The sequence below is a fragment of the Vulpes vulpes genome, chromosome 4, assembly GCF_048418805.1.
Source record: "Vulpes vulpes isolate BD-2025 chromosome 4, VulVul3, whole genome shotgun sequence".
Classification (NCBI taxonomy): domain Eukaryota; kingdom Metazoa; phylum Chordata; class Mammalia; order Carnivora; family Canidae; genus Vulpes; species Vulpes vulpes.
In genome coordinates, this window is record NC_132783.1 from 70136719 (window position 1) to 70155456 (window position 18738).

The following is an 18738-nucleotide window of genomic DNA, read 5'->3' on the forward strand; positions in this document are numbered from 1 at the left end:
GGTTATACTTAGACAAGAGGATGAAATATTCTTCAACAGGAGGAAGAAATAAAGAGGGAATGAAAGTACATGTAGGTATGTACATCTGTTAGTAGAAAATTAAAGGAAATCCAGTCTGATAGTTTTTATTTTTTTCTGAAGCAGAAGGCAAAGTCACCTGCTAAAAGTGAGAAGGAAAGTGGGAGGGTGAGAGATTTGACAACAGTGAAGGTTTAAATAGTTGCCCAGTTAGATTCCTGTGGGATGTTTATTCCCTGTTTGTTTTAACATTATTCCATTACCCTTTTTTTCTTTACCATATATCCACATTTAATTATAGTTTTCTAAAATGAAATAACTGTATAATATTTCTTTGGTTTTATTTATAATCAGAATACCAAATTCAACTGTGCTGTTGTTACCATCACATTAACAATTCATCTATAATACTTCCTATAAACTCTATTTAAAACTTAAAATGAAAACCTATATATCTTACACAATGAATTTCAAAACTACCCACTATGCTCATATAGGTAATCAATCATTTATCATATGTACAAATTTTATCTCCACACACCTAGAAGGCATACGATTTATTTAGAGGATTTTATTCTACATTACGTAAATGTGGCATACTATTTGCAAAGATGGCCTCAACAATCCCTCCCATCCTTGTGCATACTACCATTTGCATTGTGACTTCTCTATTTTAACCATCAGAAGGGGAATCTGTTTCTTTTCCCTATCATATGGGTTGGCCCTGTGATTTACTCTTTCCTATATAATTCCATAGATGTGACAGCAAATGACTTCCTAAGCTTTCCTGTAGCTCTCATGCTTGGCTTCATGGAATATGATGAAGCTCCAGCTAGCCTTCTGGAACATGAGAGATCACAGGGAAAAAGGCTCAGCCAACAGTACCATCTCCCAGACGTGAGACCGAGGTCATTTCAGACCATCTAAGCCCTAGCTGAGTCATCAAATGAGTACAGCCTCATGGACCCTAAGTGAGATCAGCAAATTGTGTACCTGAGCCCTACTCGGACTGTCAACCTACAGAATTATGAGCAAATAAGACAACTTTTAAAATATAGTCTGAAGCTGTAACCTAATTTTTAATTTCCCTTTTCTATTTTAAAAATATAGAAAAAAAAAGGAATATAAAAACTTAGTACCTTTCTGTGGAAAAATCATAAATAATATCACATTACTTATCACATTATTTTGCATGTAAACTTAAGCTCCTTTAAAATAAAATTACCAGAGTCATAGTCCAGTGGTTCATCCATTCATTCACTTATTAATTACATACGATGAATCAGAGTCATTCCAAACACTGACCATATATTAGTGAACAAAAGAGATTAAAATCTCTGCCTGCATTGGGGAGATATGGACAACCCACATCCAAAATATATTATCTTCTAATATATAAGTATTATAACAACATCTACATTTTTCAAGGGAAGAACAAGAAAAGAGAAATGTTACCAATAATCACTCTTACCCTCATGCCAAGCACCAAGAACCCAATCTCTTCCATTAATGGGTACTTGCTGACCTGTTGCTTAATCTTCTCAGATGAGGCAAAAGGATCGTAACTCTTTCGCCCTATCTTTACATCCATAATACAGGGCTTATTAAATTTATGGGTCACATCTTCCAGTTTTAAGTATAAATCTGTTATTAAAGAAAAACTAATTAGTAATAGGCAAACATATTACTATTCAAAAAACTGCCAGGGGAAAACAAAATAAGGAAATCTTAAAAACTGAGAAAAAAGTTAAAATAAAATCCAGAAACAATTATTATTACTCCATCTGAAGAAAAAAAAAAAAAGACTGACCAACAAATTTATATCAAGTATAAATATCACAGAGAAACTCTTGCAAGAAGTGATTAAATAATATTCAACCATAAGCAAAAGGTATGAAATAGATCTAAAGTTTCTACGGACATTAAAATGAGATTATTTCAAAAGCTATTTCAGAATGCATTCCCCTTATGTTTTTTTTCCCCTTTTGAATATATTTTATGTCATCTATACCTCAGCAGATCTCTTAGTATTTTAATAATTTTAAAAATTCTTCATTTAAAATTAGTAATAGGAATAAATCCTTCCCACAGTGTACACAACAGAAATATAGCTTAAGAAAGGTAAATCAATCTAAATTATGGTCACTGCCAAATTTACATTCTAGTTTTACTAGTCTCAAAAGAAAAATAAATATCTTGCTTTTTAGAATATAAGTGTTCATCAAAAGTTCATCTGTAAACCACTTTGGCATCCTGCATACATCTTCTCACAGATATATATATATATTATATAATATATAATAATATAAAATATACATGATATTATCTATTACAAATGGAGATTCAAGTAAAAGACTATAGAAGTCCCATTTATTACATACTGTAGCTGAACTAATTATAGCTTAGTTTGAAAATAAAGGTCTAAGTACACTAAGGGAAGGAAGGAAGGAAATTCTTCCTCTCTCTACTTGATAAAAGAATCGTCCCAAAGTTCTGAATGAGCTCATAATTTTCCGTTATGAATGTGAGAAGCATGTCTCCTAAAAACTTTTTCTCAAAAACAGAAAAGATTTTATCTGTTTCTTACCAAAGTAACAAAGTTAGAGAAGGTATGTATTTTCAGTGAATTCTGTAAGAGGCCACCAAAGAAAAAGGAAGACTTTTACCCTCTTTGCCTTTACCTTGACCCACAAAGAGTAGCAGACATATTTTTTTTTTAAGATTTTATTTATTTATTCATGAGAGATACAGAGAGAGAGGCTGAGACACAGGCAGAGAGAGAAAGAAGCAGGCTCCACACAGGAAGCCCAAAGTGGGACTCGATCCCGGGTCTCCAGGATCACACCCTGGGCTGAAGACAGGAGCTAAACCACTGAGCCACCCAGGCGTCCCAAGAGTAGCAGTTATTAAATTATAATAAAGAAGTCTGTGTTGAACCAAAAGTGAGAACTTGGGTAGGCCTTGAGAAAGTTTTAAGCCTTCAGATTTAAGAGGCATAAATCTTTTCCTTGAAAGGATAAGAAATAAAAAGTTAAGTTTTATCCTTTAGTCAAAGGAAGATGGGAGCAAAGTCATGATTGTATAGAACTAGGTGAAGTCAAGCCCAAATATGACAAAAAAAACTATAGCCTAAGAAACCAGCACCCACACAAAAGAAAGTATAACACATTTTAAAGAAAGACTCACAAACAGACATGTTCAGCAAGAGAAAACAAAAGGTCTGGAGACAGACAGGGGACTATTAACAGTGAAAGGTAAGGGCACAGTGGGAATACCCCAACCAAGAAACTGGAACCTAGTCAATGAGCTTTTGTGCTTTAAAATATAAGTACAGGATAGTGTGAAAAGATGGGGAAGAAAGCAGCAAAGAACTTCTGGTCTTCTTCTTCTAGGTCTTCCTCCTGTCTCCAGCTACCTTGAGTGAAAGTAAACAGACTTATCCTTTTCCTATAGCTGTGTAAAAATTTCAGTAACATGGTTTATTAATTATTTGAACTATAGTTCAAATACCAGAAAAGACTAATTAAAACCTAATACAGTACATTACTGGCATTCACAAGTATATCATTAATTTCCATAACTCAAGAGACTGCAAAAATCCTATTGAGGTGAGGCTATGTAAGGGAGTACACAGATAGTGAGTGAACCTAGCTAACTATCATAGCATCTTTATCTCAGTGTAGCATTATTATTTTCTACTTGACAATTTGGTAGTGATCAAAACAAATAATAAACTTTTTTGTAATAAGAGATGACAGAAGCAAGAGTAGATTGCATTATCTTAACATAAAATCTCTATTTCTTCCTTCCCCTCTTGGGAAAGAGGAAAATACAAATGCAAATCTCATATATAGTAGGAATATAATAAATGTTTGCTGAATGAATGAATGTTTGCCCTTCTCATTCCTATTGCCCAGTGGAACTTTGGGTTTGGCCTTACTAACATAATAAATTGAGTCATTCCTTCAGTAAACAGGCCTGAGTATCTTGGGTTTTATTTCAACCAGCCAAATGTGTTTTTCTTTACTTTCAGGTTCTTGATATGTGATATATGACTCAAATTACCAAATAACTAGTAGATTATTTATAGCCTTAAGTTAATAACCCTTAAATTAAGACATACTGAGTTGGCTTAGTCTTTTCTTTTAGTTCCTGGCCCTAATTTTTTTTTAAGTGAAACTAAGAATTTGAGACTGTAATTTTTTTTTGAGACTGTGATTTCTATTGTTCCCTCTAAGTTGTAAAAATAAACATCAAAATCTGCTTTAGAAAAAAAAAACCTGCTTTAGAGATGCAGAGTTTTTAAGAATATGTCATCATATATCTAGCAGCTTGTCACAAGTACTTTTGAATGAAATAAATAAACACTTGAAAATGGGACATGATCTGAGCACTGAGACTTTTACTGATTTTTACAGGTTGTCATCACTAGAAATAAGTCTGAATACTAATTATCTCTGAAAAAATGCTATTAGCAAATTATTTGCTAGCACAGAGCTTAATTCAAAGTAAGCCAATCTTGAGATTCAGTAACTTAAATGCTCAAAGGCATTTTACTACAGGGCTTTGCATGTAAGGCAATACCACAGACTGGATAACAAAGGACACTTTTTCAGCCAGGCCTCTCAGGGTATAGAATGGAACAGTATTTTTTAATTTTCAAGTAAACAGAAAATATGTTCTAAATTCATCCAATGGACACCTCGGTGGCTCAGTGGTTGAGCATCTGCCTTTGGCTCAGGTCATGATCTAGATCAGGTCCTGGGATCTAGTTCCACATCGGGCTCCCCATGGGGAACCTGCTTCGTTCTCTGCCTATGCCTCTGCCTCTGTCTTTCTCACAAATAAATAAATAAAATCTTAAAAATAAAAATAAAACTCATCCAAAAAATCTGATGGACTAAGAATAACATAAATTTTCTATCTGGGACAGTTTTAAGTTCATTCTGACCAAGGTTAAGGAAATAATTAAACTACTTTAATATGATGTTTGGAAAAGAGTAATTATGGTATGATTATTTAATATGATATAACTTGCAAAATATGATTTTGAATGAAAAGAGGTGATTTTTACATTTTTACATATATAGGGGTATATTTATTTGTGTGTGTATAAATCATAAAGATTGATAGAATAATTAGAATAATAACTAGATTTACTTTTTTAAATTCTGTAAAGCTCTATTTGGGACAACAGATTCTGATAAGGCCAGTTTGCCAGAAGTCCAAGGACTGGCATTTGTGAAACTCAGATCTAAGGAGATATTCTATAATGCCTAATGGTATTTGTATAATAAATAAAGGGACATCTACTTTTCATAAATATGTGGAGCTCATTACAAGAGGTCACACTGGAAATAACTTAGTTAAGTTTAGGAGTCTATGGCTGTAAGAGATAAATCTATAATTTATCTATTAATTTATGAAAAGTATACACATAATTTCTGTAATTCATTAATTTTTTGAGGTTAAAGTCACGAAAATAACTACCAGAAATAACTACCAGTGGTGTATTTCTAAATACATGCTGTTATAAGCAGATTCCTAAGGAGGTATCTAAGTCATTTTAACAATGACATGGTTAGCATGCTCAAAATATTTATACACTTCATGCTGTTGATGACAGTATAAGATTACCCAAAGTTACCATGGCTGAAGAAAGCTTTCCTGGGATCCCTGGGTGGCGCAGCGGTTTGGCGCCTGCCTTTGGCCCAGGGCGCGATCCTGGAGACCCAGGATCGAATCCCACATCAGGCTCCCGGTGCATGGAGCCTGCTTCTCCCTCCGCCTGTGTCTCTGCCTCTCTCTCTCTCTCTGTGACTATCATAAATAAATAAAAAATTAAAAAAAAAAAAAGAAAGCTTTCCTATTTTAAATATATTTTCTGTTTAAATACATTTAATTGATTATAATTACCTAAAATATGAATACAGTACTTACATTGTTTTATAATGTAAGCATAAGAAATTATTGTTAAGCATAAGAAATTCCTATAGCAAATTTTCTATGCTGGAATATAGTCCTGACACTCTAAGAAAGGCAGAAAATTCTCAGTATCAAAAGAGAAAAAAACAGAAATATTTGAAATACTGTAGAAAAACTGAAAGACCTACATATAACTAAACAGTAAAGATAAGATAATTAGTTCCTTTAAAAGAAGGAAAAGGGAGAGGGCATTTAGGAAGTTGAAGGGAGACTTACTTAGATATCCTTACTGAATATTTCTGATTGTATAAATTATGAGAACATGGGTTTCAAGTTGTATCAAATTCTTCCCCATCATCTCTAGAAAGTCTACTAGTTATTAATTTCCATCTCAATTTCTGATCCTCTCAACAAGGAGAAGAGGCCAGATGAGAAGCCCGGATGAGAAGCCCCTGCCCAACTATGAAGCCATATGGAAAAACAAAGAATGCTTTGCTTCCGCTTTCTACTGCAATTATTGGTCATTTCTGAGAGCAAGATAAGCTAAAAATAGAATTATAAGCCCCTCTGAGCCTCCAAATTTGACTTAAGTTTGAAGGAGAGAATAGACATGTATGCCAGCTTATTTTAGTCCATGCGTCCTAAAATTTGACTAGTAGCTAGATCCAGAAATGTAACAATCAATCAGGCTAGAGATTACATTTGAAAACTCTCAATATGCTCAAATCTACCTGAAGATATACTTTCCTATCTCTCTAAATAATTATCAATAAAAGGCTTTTGATGGTAAATGTACTGGGCATCATATGTTTATACAGATACAAATGAGATTTAATATATACAACTAGCTTAAAATCTTCAAAGATAATTTGCTAATGTTTAATTTTTTAAAAATCCCTTAGTAGCGTTCTAAAATTAGCTAATGGTGATGATGGTCATATAATTCTATGAATATACTATGAACTACTGAACTGTATACTCTATAAATTCTTTTTCTTTTTTCCCCCTTTTTTAAGGTTTTATTTATTTACTTGACAGAGAAAGCACAAGCAGGGGGAATAGCAGGCAGAGGAAGAGGGAGCAGCAGGAGCTGCTGCAGGACTCAATCCCAGGACGCTGGGATCATGACTTGAGCTGACAGCAGACATTTCTGGGATCATGACCTGAGCTGAAGGCAGATGTTTAATTGATTGAGCCAACCAGGCACCTTGAATTGTATACTTTAAATGAGTGAGTTTTACAGTACATAAATTATGTCTTGATAAAGCTATCATAAAAAAATCAAAAGAAAAAATCTTATTGGTCAGCACATTCTTATGCTTCTCTCAAGTTACAATAATTTGCTAAACAAATTGGCAGTACTTTCTATATTTTACTACTTTGGATTGTAAGAACTATCTCAAGCTTTATAAAACTACTCTGAGCACCTAAAAAAAGATGCCCAGAAGGGGAGAAAAAAAAGCCCAGTTATTCCTATGTAAAATACAGTAATGTAAACCACAATGTTCTACTAAAATTCAATATAATATTTGGTTTCATAATATAAATATTTCTATTTATTTCATTTGTTATCAGAAGGATAAAAACAGAAAAATGATCCCATAAACTCTCTAGTAAAATCAAAGCTAAACACCTGCATTGTGCAACAATTTTTGTCCAACTTCTTCCAGAGCTTTAAAAAACTGAAAAGGAACAAGAAATTCCGAGGAAATTGTTGGTATTACTGAGCCACTCTGTACAAATATATTTTTTATTCCTGTCCTTCTCCCCCTTATATTTAGATTTTCTCCTCTCTTCTCTCATTTTTCTCACTTTACCTTCTCATCCCAATAGCACCAATTTCTCCATTTATAGTCAAATAAGAGTATTAGAATTTTCAAAGCATTCTTACCTAACATGCATCTCTCTTTTCGACTCTATGTGGTATTACTTTCAATTTATAGAAGAAAAAGTAGAAATCAAAAAGGTTAATGAGTTAACCAAGTTCAAAAATTTGGAAAAAAAAATCATGGTAAAAACCAAGTCTTTTGAGCTCAAAGTTACTGCTCTTTCTATTTTGACATCGATGTCCTTCTAGTCAGTACTAAAGACGAAAAAGCTGTTGACTACTAGCAAGTCCTTGATTTTTAAATCATACGCTAGTTATTCCAAACTATGTTATTTTTAAAAAATATTTTATTTATTCATGAAACAGAGAGAGACAGAGAGAGAGAGAGAGAGAGAGGCAGAGACACAACACAGGCAGAGGGAGATGCAGGCTCCAGGGAGCCTGATGTGTGACTTGATCCCGGTTCTCCGGGATCTGGCCCTGGGCTGAAGGTGGCACTAAACTGCTGAGCCACCCAGGCTGCCCTAAAATGTTTCTTTTTTTTTTTTTTTTAAGATTTTATTTATTTATTCATGAGAGGCGCGTGCGCACAGACAGACACACACACACACACACACAGGGACAGAGACACAGGCAGAGGGAGAAGCAGGCTCCATGCAGGGAGCCTGACGTGGGACTCAATCCCAGGTCTCTGGGATCACACCCTGGGCTGAAGTCGGCGCTAAACCACTGAGCCACAGGGGCTGCCCTAAAATGTTATTTTTAATTAAAATATTTCTTCTCTCACCCAGATTCTTTCTTTATACTCTAGTTTTCAAAATAATGATGCTGTTTGCTCAGTTATTCTACCCCTTCTTAACAATGTTTTTAAACTCAGTATTTCTTTCATCTAGATGTCGAATCTAGTACCATCCTCAACAACCTTTGTTAATCTTTCCATGTCACTCTACTGACAAGTAATGATTTGCTCAAAATTAATCAGCAACCAATAGCGAAATTTGATGGAATCCAGATATCTTACAATGGAAATCTCTATAAAGTAAAGGTGATCATAAAGATTGGTGAAATAATTTAAGTAATGTGTTAATCTGAATCAAGGATATATATTTTTTTTGGGGGGGACTAAAAGACAGAAAGAAAGAAAGAAAGAAAGAAAGAAAGAAAGAAAAAGAAAGAAAAGAAAAGAAAAGAAAAGAAAGGAAAAGAAAAGAAGGAAGGGAAAGAGGAAGCAAAGAAAGGAAACAAAAAGAAAGAAAGAAAAGAGAGAAGAAAAAAGCTAAGCTCACTCTTTTTTTTTTTTTTTTTGTATTACTAAAATACAAAAGAATCCTAAATACCCAGGGAATCATAGATTTACTATTTCCTAACTGAGGATACTCAGGGATATATCATGATTCCCTACAAATGCCACTTGGCACACCTTGTAAATGAATAGAAGGACAACAATAGATGAACAAGCCCAAGCTAGAGACCCTTCTTTCCCTGTTCTCAAAATGTGGTTCAAGTACTAACTATATCAAAAAAAGTGTAGCTTTTTAAAAAAGAGTTCATTTATTTATTCATGAGAGACAGAGAGAGGCAGAGACATAGGCAGAAGGAGAAGCTGGCTCCCTAGAGGGAGCCTGATGCAAGACTAGATCCCTGGACCCGAGGATCACACCCTGAGCTGAAGGCAGATGCTCAACCATTGAACCACTCGGGCATCCCTGTAGCTTTTATTTTAAACAGCATATCACTAAACTCCAATATTGATCCACATAAACAAAAAACTGGGAGTTGAGTCTATTAACTTGCATTTTATTTTTTTTAAATTTATGATAGTCATACAGAGACAGAGAGAGAGAGAGAGGCAGAGACACAGGCAGAGGGAGAAGCAGGCTCCATGCACCGGGAGCCCAATGTGGGATTCGATCCCGGGTCTCCAGGATCATGCCCTGGGCCAAAGGCAGGCGCCAAACTGCTGCGCCACCCAGGGATCCCTTAACTTGCATTTTAACAAGCCTCTAGGTTATTCTTAAACTCAGTCAAGTTTGAAACTCTTCCTCCATTCACAAACCTTCTTCAATCATTAAGCAATCATGCTACTTGTTTAATTAATTGTATCTGCTCTGTCAAAGGCTTTAAAAAGGCAATACTCCTTCAAGTTTTCATTAAGAGATGCTATGCCCTTACATAGATCATTTTGTTCTCTAACCATGAAACTTAGCATTATTTTTTAAAAGATTGAAATTTTTTTTAAGAGAGGGAAGAGGGGGATCCCTGGGTGGCTCAGTGGTTTAGCGCCTGCCTTTGGCCCAGGGCGCGATCCTGGAGTCCTGGGATCGAGTCCCACATCGGGCTCCTGGCATGGAGCCTGCTTCTCCCTCCTCCTGTGTCTCTGCCTCTCTCTCTCTCTCTCTATGTCTATCATGAATAAATAAATAAATCTTAAAAAAAAAAAAAGAAAAGAAAAAAAAGAGAGAGGGAAGAGGGAGGGACAGAGGGAGAGGGAGAGAAAGAATCTTAAGCAGTCTCCAAGTCCAGCATGGAGTCCGACGTAGGGCTCAATCTTACAACCCTGAGATCATTACATGAGTAGAAATGAAGAATTGGATGCTTAACCAACTGAGCCACTCAGACTCCCCTAAAAAATTGCAATTTAAAGCCTAGAATGAGATACAGAGGAAGTTATGCAAACAAAATATTTTTCTTGATTTTCCTACCCAAAATGGAAATATTAGGAAAATACTAATTATTTGGAAAATAATAAAAATAATAATAATTAGGAAAAAAATAATTATTTCCAATAAATTAGGAAAAAAGATCATCTGTAAATTAACACAGAATTAAGTACATTTTTTTTATTCAATTATAACAAACTGGTCATTAATTTTTTTTTTAAAGATTTATTTTAGAGAGCGTGCACACATGAGTGGAAGGTTGGGAAAGGGGCAGAGGGAGAGGAAGGGAGAGAAGAAAAGAAGAAGACTCCTTGCTGACCTTAGAGCCAACAGGGGGCTGGATCTCACAACCCTGAGATCATGACCTAAGACCATAACAAGAGTTGGACCCTCAACTGACTGAGCCACCCAGGTGCCCCATTGGTCATGTTACATACCATTTAAGAAACTGGGTATGAAAAGCAAAAGTAGAAGTGCCTTTGTGGCTCAGGTGGTTAAGCGTCTATCTTCAGCTTAGGTCATGATTCCAGGGTCCTAGGATCAAGCCCTACATCGAGGTCCCTGCTCAAGAGAGAGTATGCTTCTCCCTCTCTCTCTGCCCCTCCCCCCGCTCATGCTTGCTCTCTCTCATGCTCTTCTTAAAAAAAAAAAAAGAAAGAACGAAAAGCAAAAGTATTAGTAAGATTTCCTTAATGAAGTAGAAAAAAAGACTAGAAAGAAAAACACCTACATTCTGTCTATATAATACAAGGCTTAATTTTATATAAAGCCTTTAAAAAAGCCATTCTCATGAATTAATAGCAAAGGATGGATTTTTGAGAAATGATTACCATTTGGTGCAGTGGGAGGCGACCAGATGCCGTAATATTTTGGCAAATATTTTCGTAGCTCTAAAAGAATACCATCAGTACAGTCAGCAGCATAAACCTGAAACAAAGAGAAATACATTTTTATGGTAGTTTCCTATAATACTTTACATTTGCCTCTACACATTTCTCAAATAAAACAATACTGCTGAATCATAATTTATTTGGTATGAATTTCAGTTGGAAATACATTTGGAAGGAAAAAAAATATTACTGTGTGTCTCCAACAAAAAAAGTATGTATTGTTTAGAGCACATTTTGGGGGGGGGGTATCTAACTCTAGCCTTTCAATGTCCTTGAACTATTTTACAAATAAGTAAGTTGTAGATAAAACTTTCAGCAAATGCAAAATAATTCTTGTCCATAAAAATGTAAGTTCTGGCCAGAGGAGGTTTTAACTCACTTCCTTCCACTCCCATCCTCATGGGAGGGTGGAATTCAGTGTCCACACATATGTACTTATTTCAACTTCCCTTCATTCCTTATAAATTTGTGCTTCTTGGGATGCCTCGGTGGCTCAGTGGTTGAGTGTCTGCCTTCAGCTCAGGGAGCGATTCCGGAGTCCTAGGATCAAGTCCCATATCGGGCTCCCTGCAGGAAGCCTGCTTCTCCCTCTGACTATTCTCTGCCTCTCTCATGAATAAATAAATAAAATCTTTAAAAAAAAATTGTGCTTCTTTAGCTTCTCTTTGCACCAGTTTTAATATCTGCTTGGTTCATTCATTATATAATTTGTTTAACAAAATCTTTAACATTTTTTTTATATCTATAAGGGAGTTACGGTTTTATCTTTAAAAAATTATACTTTAACTCAATGTAAGTCTAATTATTGCTCATGTAATTCCTTGATTTATAACCAATAATAATTCTAGAAAATACTAGAAATGTTCAGATATCCTGGAGCTAGATCCTTAGTTTTTTTCCCTAGAAGAAAAGGGAATGAAAATATTTTTGTTTTAAAAACAACTTGTAAAGCATGTTATCCAATGAATTCTCACAATATGGCCTAATTATTCAAAACCATTAAAGTTCGCTGGTGTAAAATAAAGTGCTCATGAAGTCTTAGTATTGCAATTCTATTTGTCAAGTCATATTCATGTCAAGTAATTATACATACAACAGAAGTCTACAGAATAAACTCAAGTGTGACAGAGACTCACCAAATACCCATGTAATACACTCTATTTCCCAGCTTCCCCTATTGAAATGTGAGCAGAAGTGATATGAGTCACTTCTAGGCCAAGGTAATTAAGGGAAGAGTACACCTTATCATACCTTTGTTCCTAGCATAAAATCAGGAAGGGCAGTGTTCATGATGACATAACAACAGGATGGAGGAACCAAGTATATCTCTATGTACTTAAAAGAAGTCCAGGATATATTTGTAAGTGAAAATGATAAAAACACTAAAAAAAGTATAGAAGTGAGCTTTCTCTTCTTAAATATTTTGAAGGGAGAGGTGATAAAAAAAACTTTCTACCCAGAGAGATGTAGGATAAAATATAACAAATATTTTCTTAAACGCATAGCTGAGCTCCCAAGGAAACTCAAGAGTCTAAAATGAAAAGGAAATCAAAAGCATTAAATGGATATTTGGGTTTCATAAAGGTCTGCCTTGAAGACTTGAACCAAAGGATCTCTAAATTTATGGACTCCGCATAGATGAAGACAGTTACAATACTGAAACAGGGAGAGTAAATGAAAATATTAAACAGTAAAAACCCAGGCATCAACTTCCTTCCCCTACCATTACACTCTAAAAATGCTACAGGTCACACTGATTAAGAAAAAGTTAAAAGTAGCAAAAAAAACAAACAATACCAGCAGTAAAAAAAGGAATCATATCTAATCCAATTATATTTTACTATTACACTAACAAAAAGTCAAGATCAGTGCCTAAAAATATATCCTTTCCCAGGGGTGCCTGAGTAACTCAGTCAGTTTAGCATCTGGCTCTTGGATTCAGCTCAGGTCCTGATCTCATGGCTCGTGAGATGGAGTCCTGTGTTCAGCTCTATGCACAGGAGTCTGCTTCTATATTCTCTCCCTCTGCCCCTCTTCCTGCTCACATTCAATTCGTTCATTCATTCATTCATTCATTCATTCATTCATCCATTCATTCATAATACATAAATCTTAACAAAAAATCCTTTCCCAGGAAAGAAGGAATGACCAAAAAAAGGATATAAAAAAAGAAAGCAAAAAAGAAAGAGAGACAGACAACTGGCTACGCTGATGATTTACATTTAAGTTCTATCAAGCAAGCCCTTAAGGAACAAAATCCTTATCTGATAAAAATTCTCCCATAAAATAGAAAAAGAAATGTCCCTTGATTCCTTTTATGAGTTAAAAGAAACTTGATATCAAAACCAGACAAGGAAAATATGTGAAGAAAACAATAGTTCAATCTCATTTTTGAGAATAGCTGGAAAAAATATTAAATAAAACACTAGCAAGCAAAATCCAGCAAGGCATATTATTAAAAAAATTAAAAGGACATCTATAAGTAGGCTTTACTCCAAACATGAAAGGTAATGATAGATTAGAAATCTATTATGGCATTATGTTAAGATTAAAAGAGGAAACTCATAAAATCATTTCATCAGATACAGAAAAGGTAGCTGAAAAATATTCAATAGTCATTCATGTCTTAAATTGTTTCTTGAAATAAAAACAGAACAGATGCTATGTATCTTCCCCTTTTTTCCAAGAAGCTAACTTCAATCAACTGCATCAGTGGGTGTCCCTTGCCCTCCTGCCATTCATTGTCTCTTAACAGTATCAGACAGTGGAAGGTAGGAAAAGTGTTGAGGTCAGGTTATTTACTTTTCTAATTCCCTCCTTCTCTGTTCATACTTTCTCATAAAGTTTCCTTCCTTGGGCTCTAGTAACTTCTCCCTTTCTTTGCCCTTTCAGGCCCAGGGATGGTATAGCATTCACTCTTGAAGGTGGCCTTAAACTCTGACCACACCTTTGTAAACAGTCCCTTTATTAAACTGACAGAGTACACCATTTGTTTCTTGACAGAATCTTGACTCACACAGAAGGCAATTTCCTCAACCTGGGAAGAAGTATCTATCAGAAACTTAAGAGAGAAAGCTATACTTACATGGAGAAATATTAGAAGCACTTCTATTAAATAAGAGGAAGATGCCCCCACCATCACTGTTTCTATTCAGCACTGAACTGGAAATACTTGACAGAACTATATGGATTCAAAAGGAACAACAACAACAACAAAAAAACCCCCTTCCAATCACAACAGCTTTACTGTCTACACAGTAAACAATTAGAATTAAGAGACCAACCAGATTACTAGATAAAAGAAATACAAATATCTATTTCATTCCTGTATATTAGCAATCGTTGGGAAACAATTCAAAAAAATTATAATAGAAACAAAAAATGAAGTACTAAAAATAAATTGAACAAAGCATATACAGGACTTTTATAGAGTGAATATAAAATACATTCTTCAAAAAAGAGGTTGTATGTAGCAGTTAAAAGCTAAACAAAATGTGGCATGAAAGTAAAATGGAACATTACTCAGCCATAAAAAGTGACAAAGTATTGACGCAGACTATAATTAGACAAACTTTAAAAACATGCTAGGGCACCTGGGTGGTACCATTGGTTAAGTGACCAACTCTTGTTTCAGCTCAGGGCATGATCTCAGGGTCATGACACAAGTTGGACTCCACACTCAGCATGGAATCTGCTTGAGATTCTCTCTCCCTCTGCCTCTCCTGCTCATGCTCTCTCTCTCTCTAGAATAAATAAATAAATCTTTAAAAAAATACACCATGCTAAACAAAAGCTAGACACATATTGTATATTTCATTTATATGAAATATCCTAAATAGGTAAGTCCATAGAAAGAAAATCAGTGGTTGCCAGGGATGGTTTAACAGGTACAGGGTTTCCTTTTGTATGATGAAAATGTTTTGTAACTAGATAAAGGTGATGGTTGAAAACACTGTAAATGTAATAAAAAAGTATTCCTAGTCATAGAGTTAATTAAAGGTTTAGTATGCCCTTTCCTCCTCCCCAACTTTGGAAATTCATGGCATACATCAGCACATTTAAGGTTCTAAAAAAACCTGTAATAAAAATAAAAACACTTATTTAAACTCAGCATTTCTGATAAATACAAGTAGTCTCTCAGTTAAGCAATTTAGCAGATCAGAATAAGAATCTTTACAAAATGAAATGGAGTATGGACGCCTAGGTGGCTCAGTCAGTTGGGCAGCTGACTGATTTTGGCTCAGGTTGTGATCTCAGGATCATGAGATCGTCTGCCCCTCTTCCTCCCCCCGCTCCTGTGTGCATGTTCTCTCCCTCTAAAATAAATAAATAAAATTTAAAAAATGAAGTATAGTGGAAAATATTAGACTGTATCAGTAAAGATAAGCATTATTTCATAAAGCTTTTATTTCAGTCACATACACAATACAGCAGAACATAAGTCAAATATATTTCTTACCAAGTCATCAGAAAACTATGAAAAACTCTTTGACTACAATGAAACAAATCTTACCTTACTTACCATATTATAGAATTCCAGCTCTCTTGGACCCCTTGGAGGTGGCTGTAACTGTTTCAAAACTGTGCCATCCGGATGTTGCAGGATACCTACAGAACAAAAATCAGATTTTTTTAAATGCTTTGATAATAGTGTACCTTGCATCACAGGATAGATGTGTTCCTAAAGTTACAGATAAACCACTTTCATAAAAATTAAGGGGTTTTCCATGTTTCAGAAATTTTAACATTTAACCAATACATTTCAGCACTTGGTATATGCAAAGAACCAGAACACAAATTCTGAAGAGTGTGATTTTGTTGTCTCCAACTACTACACTCCTTAGAGCCCTCTCAGAATTTCTACTAAATAGAACATATTTCTAAATTTTTATAGAAATTCTTCAGTAATGGTCTTTCTGGGAGAGGTTATAGTTAAACAAGAAGTTAAAAGCAATAGTTTAAATTGATTCCATTCCTGTAAACAGAAAAAAAAAAATGTTAAAGGTGGTACTATATGAATTTCCTATTTTGTAGCTTTTTTATAAGGTTCTCTCATTTATCATAAGAAAACAACTAAAAATTTTTCCTGATTCAGATGCACTATGTACTGATAGTATGAGAGCACATGGCCACTAGGAAAAGTGGGGGCTGAAATCAGATACTAACACTGGCACTGTCCCTATACTGTTCAGACTTATTACCAAATTTATACGCTAAAATCTTAAATTTTCAAGTACTGAGATTTCAAAAAATCATGTATTAGAATACAATAGGGTACAAATAAATATATTTATTTTGATAAAATATGTCACCTTAGTTTCTGTTTCTTTTGGCAAGTATCAATAATTTTTAATCATGACAAAAAATTCAGAATTTAATCAATGAGCAGCAGAAATCTCAAGAAGTACAGTAATCAAGATTACTTAAGACCTAAATATAGAATAGAAAGAAGGTAAATATTCAGCCAAAAGACTGGTTGATAAGCAGCCAAAAGATTTTGGGAAATTTAAGGAGTAATCTAATATAACTAAAAATTACTGAAGAGAAATTCTGTTCTTGAAGATCGGGATGCTGAACAAGAAAGGCCTTGATTCCTATGGTAATAGACATTTTCTATGGGCTAATGAGGAGTGGTAGATGCAACGAAGCCTTGATGAACTGAATTCCACAGGAGGGAAAATGGAGCATTCATACATGAGGAGAGAACTATGCACCTTCCCTACCTTGATCCAGGAACCTACTCTAGATACAGGTGAACCTACCATTGGACAAATATATTTTACAGGCAAGCAGATATCAGCTACACTATAGGCAACCTTGTGGTAGAGCAAGATGGTTTAAAGACAACAGTCCTCTAACACAAAAACAGTCTGCTTGTCCCAGCAATTCTCCAACACACTACTCACTCTGAAACATTTCGCACTCCAAGTTTTAAAAGAAAGTAGCTATGGAGAAGATAGTAATCCCAGGCATTCTCTGGATAAAGTGAATTCCAGGATCCAAAAGCAAATCAACAGTATCTTAAATAACAGCCAAACCCCTCCTAGCTAAAAAATTGGCAAGGTAAAAAAAGAAAGCAACTTGAAAGGGTGAGTTAGCAACATTAACTGGTTAAAATGTCCACACTACTCAAAGCAATCTACAGATTTAACACAATTTCTATTAAAATACCAACAGCATTTTTACAGAGTTAGAACAGAAAATTCTACAATTTGTATAGAACCACAAGAGACCTTGAAAAGCCAAAGCAATCCTGAAAAAGAATAACAAACCTGGAGGTATGACAATCCCAGATTTTAAGGTATAGTACAAAGCTGTCATCAAAACAGTATGGTACTGGCACAAAAATAGACACAGATCAATAGAACAGAATAGAACACCCAGGAATAAACCAAGCCCATGATTCAACTGGGAGGTCAACAAAGGAAGAAAGAATATACAATAGGAAAGACAGTCTCTTCAACAAATGGTGTTGTGATAACTGGACAGCAACATGCAAAAGAATGAAACTGGACCACTTTCTTACAACATTCACAAAAATAAACTCAAAATGTATTAAAGACCTATTTGAAGGACCTGAAACCATCAAATCCTAGAACAGGGCACAGGTAGTAATTTCTCTGACATCAACCCTAGCAACTTCTATCTAGATATGTCTCTTGAGGCAAGGGAAACAAAAGTGGAAATAAACTATTGGGACTTTATCAAAATAAAAAGTATTCCAGTGAAGGAAACAACAAACAGGGATGCCTGGTTAGCTGGGTGGTTGAGCGTCTGCCTTTGGCTCAGGGCATGGTCTTGGGGTCCAGGATGGAATCCTGTATCAGGCTCCCACTGCCTGTGTCTCTGTCTCTCTGTCTCTTGTGAATAAGTAAATAAAATCTTAAAAAAACTAAAACAAAAACAAACAACAAAAACAAAAAGACAAGCCAATGAATGGGAGAAAATATTTGCAAATGATATAGTCAATAAAGGATTAGTACCCCAAATATAAAGAACTTACACAACTCACAGCCAAAAAAACCAAATAATCCAATTTAAAATGGGCAGAAGATATGAACAGACATTTCACCAAAGAAGACATCCAGATGGCCAGCAGACATATGAAGATGCTCAACATTACTAATCATCAGGAAAATGAATCAAAACCACAATGAGATATCATTTCACACCTGTCAGAATGGCTAATATCAATAATACAAGAAATAACAGTGTTGGTGAGGATGTGGAGAAAAAGGAAGACTTGTGCACTGTTGGTGGGAATGAACACTGGTTCAACCACTATGGAAAATAGGATGCAGGTTCCTCAAAAAGTTAAAAATAGAATTACCATATGATCCAGTAATTCCACTAGTGGAATTACAAAAACACTAATTTGGAAAGATACACATACCCCTACATTTACTGCAGCATTATT

General features: G+C 34.9%; 1 protein-coding gene across 2 annotated transcripts in view; it reads right to left on the reverse strand.

Annotated features, from left to right (window-relative positions):
* The window catches only part of IPMK (inositol polyphosphate multikinase), a 46193-nt gene extending 30195 nt beyond the window's left edge, over positions 1 to 15998 (reverse strand). Inside the window, exons 1-3 of one of the 2 annotated variants that reach the window (XM_072756027.1) lie at positions 15844 to 15998; positions 11262 to 11358; positions 1490 to 1662 (exon numbers count right to left, since the gene is read on the reverse strand). In XM_072756027.1, the coding sequence (XP_072612128.1) occupies positions 1490 to 1662; positions 11262 to 11358; positions 15844 to 15984 (411 nt within the window). In that variant the 5' untranslated portion in view covers positions 15985 to 15998. Of the gene's footprint in view, positions 1 to 1489; positions 1663 to 11261; positions 11359 to 15834 lie in introns of both variants that reach the window. The other variant, XM_072756025.1, reaches the window with a different exon arrangement.
* Between the last annotated feature and the right edge of the window lie 2740 nt (positions 15999 to 18738).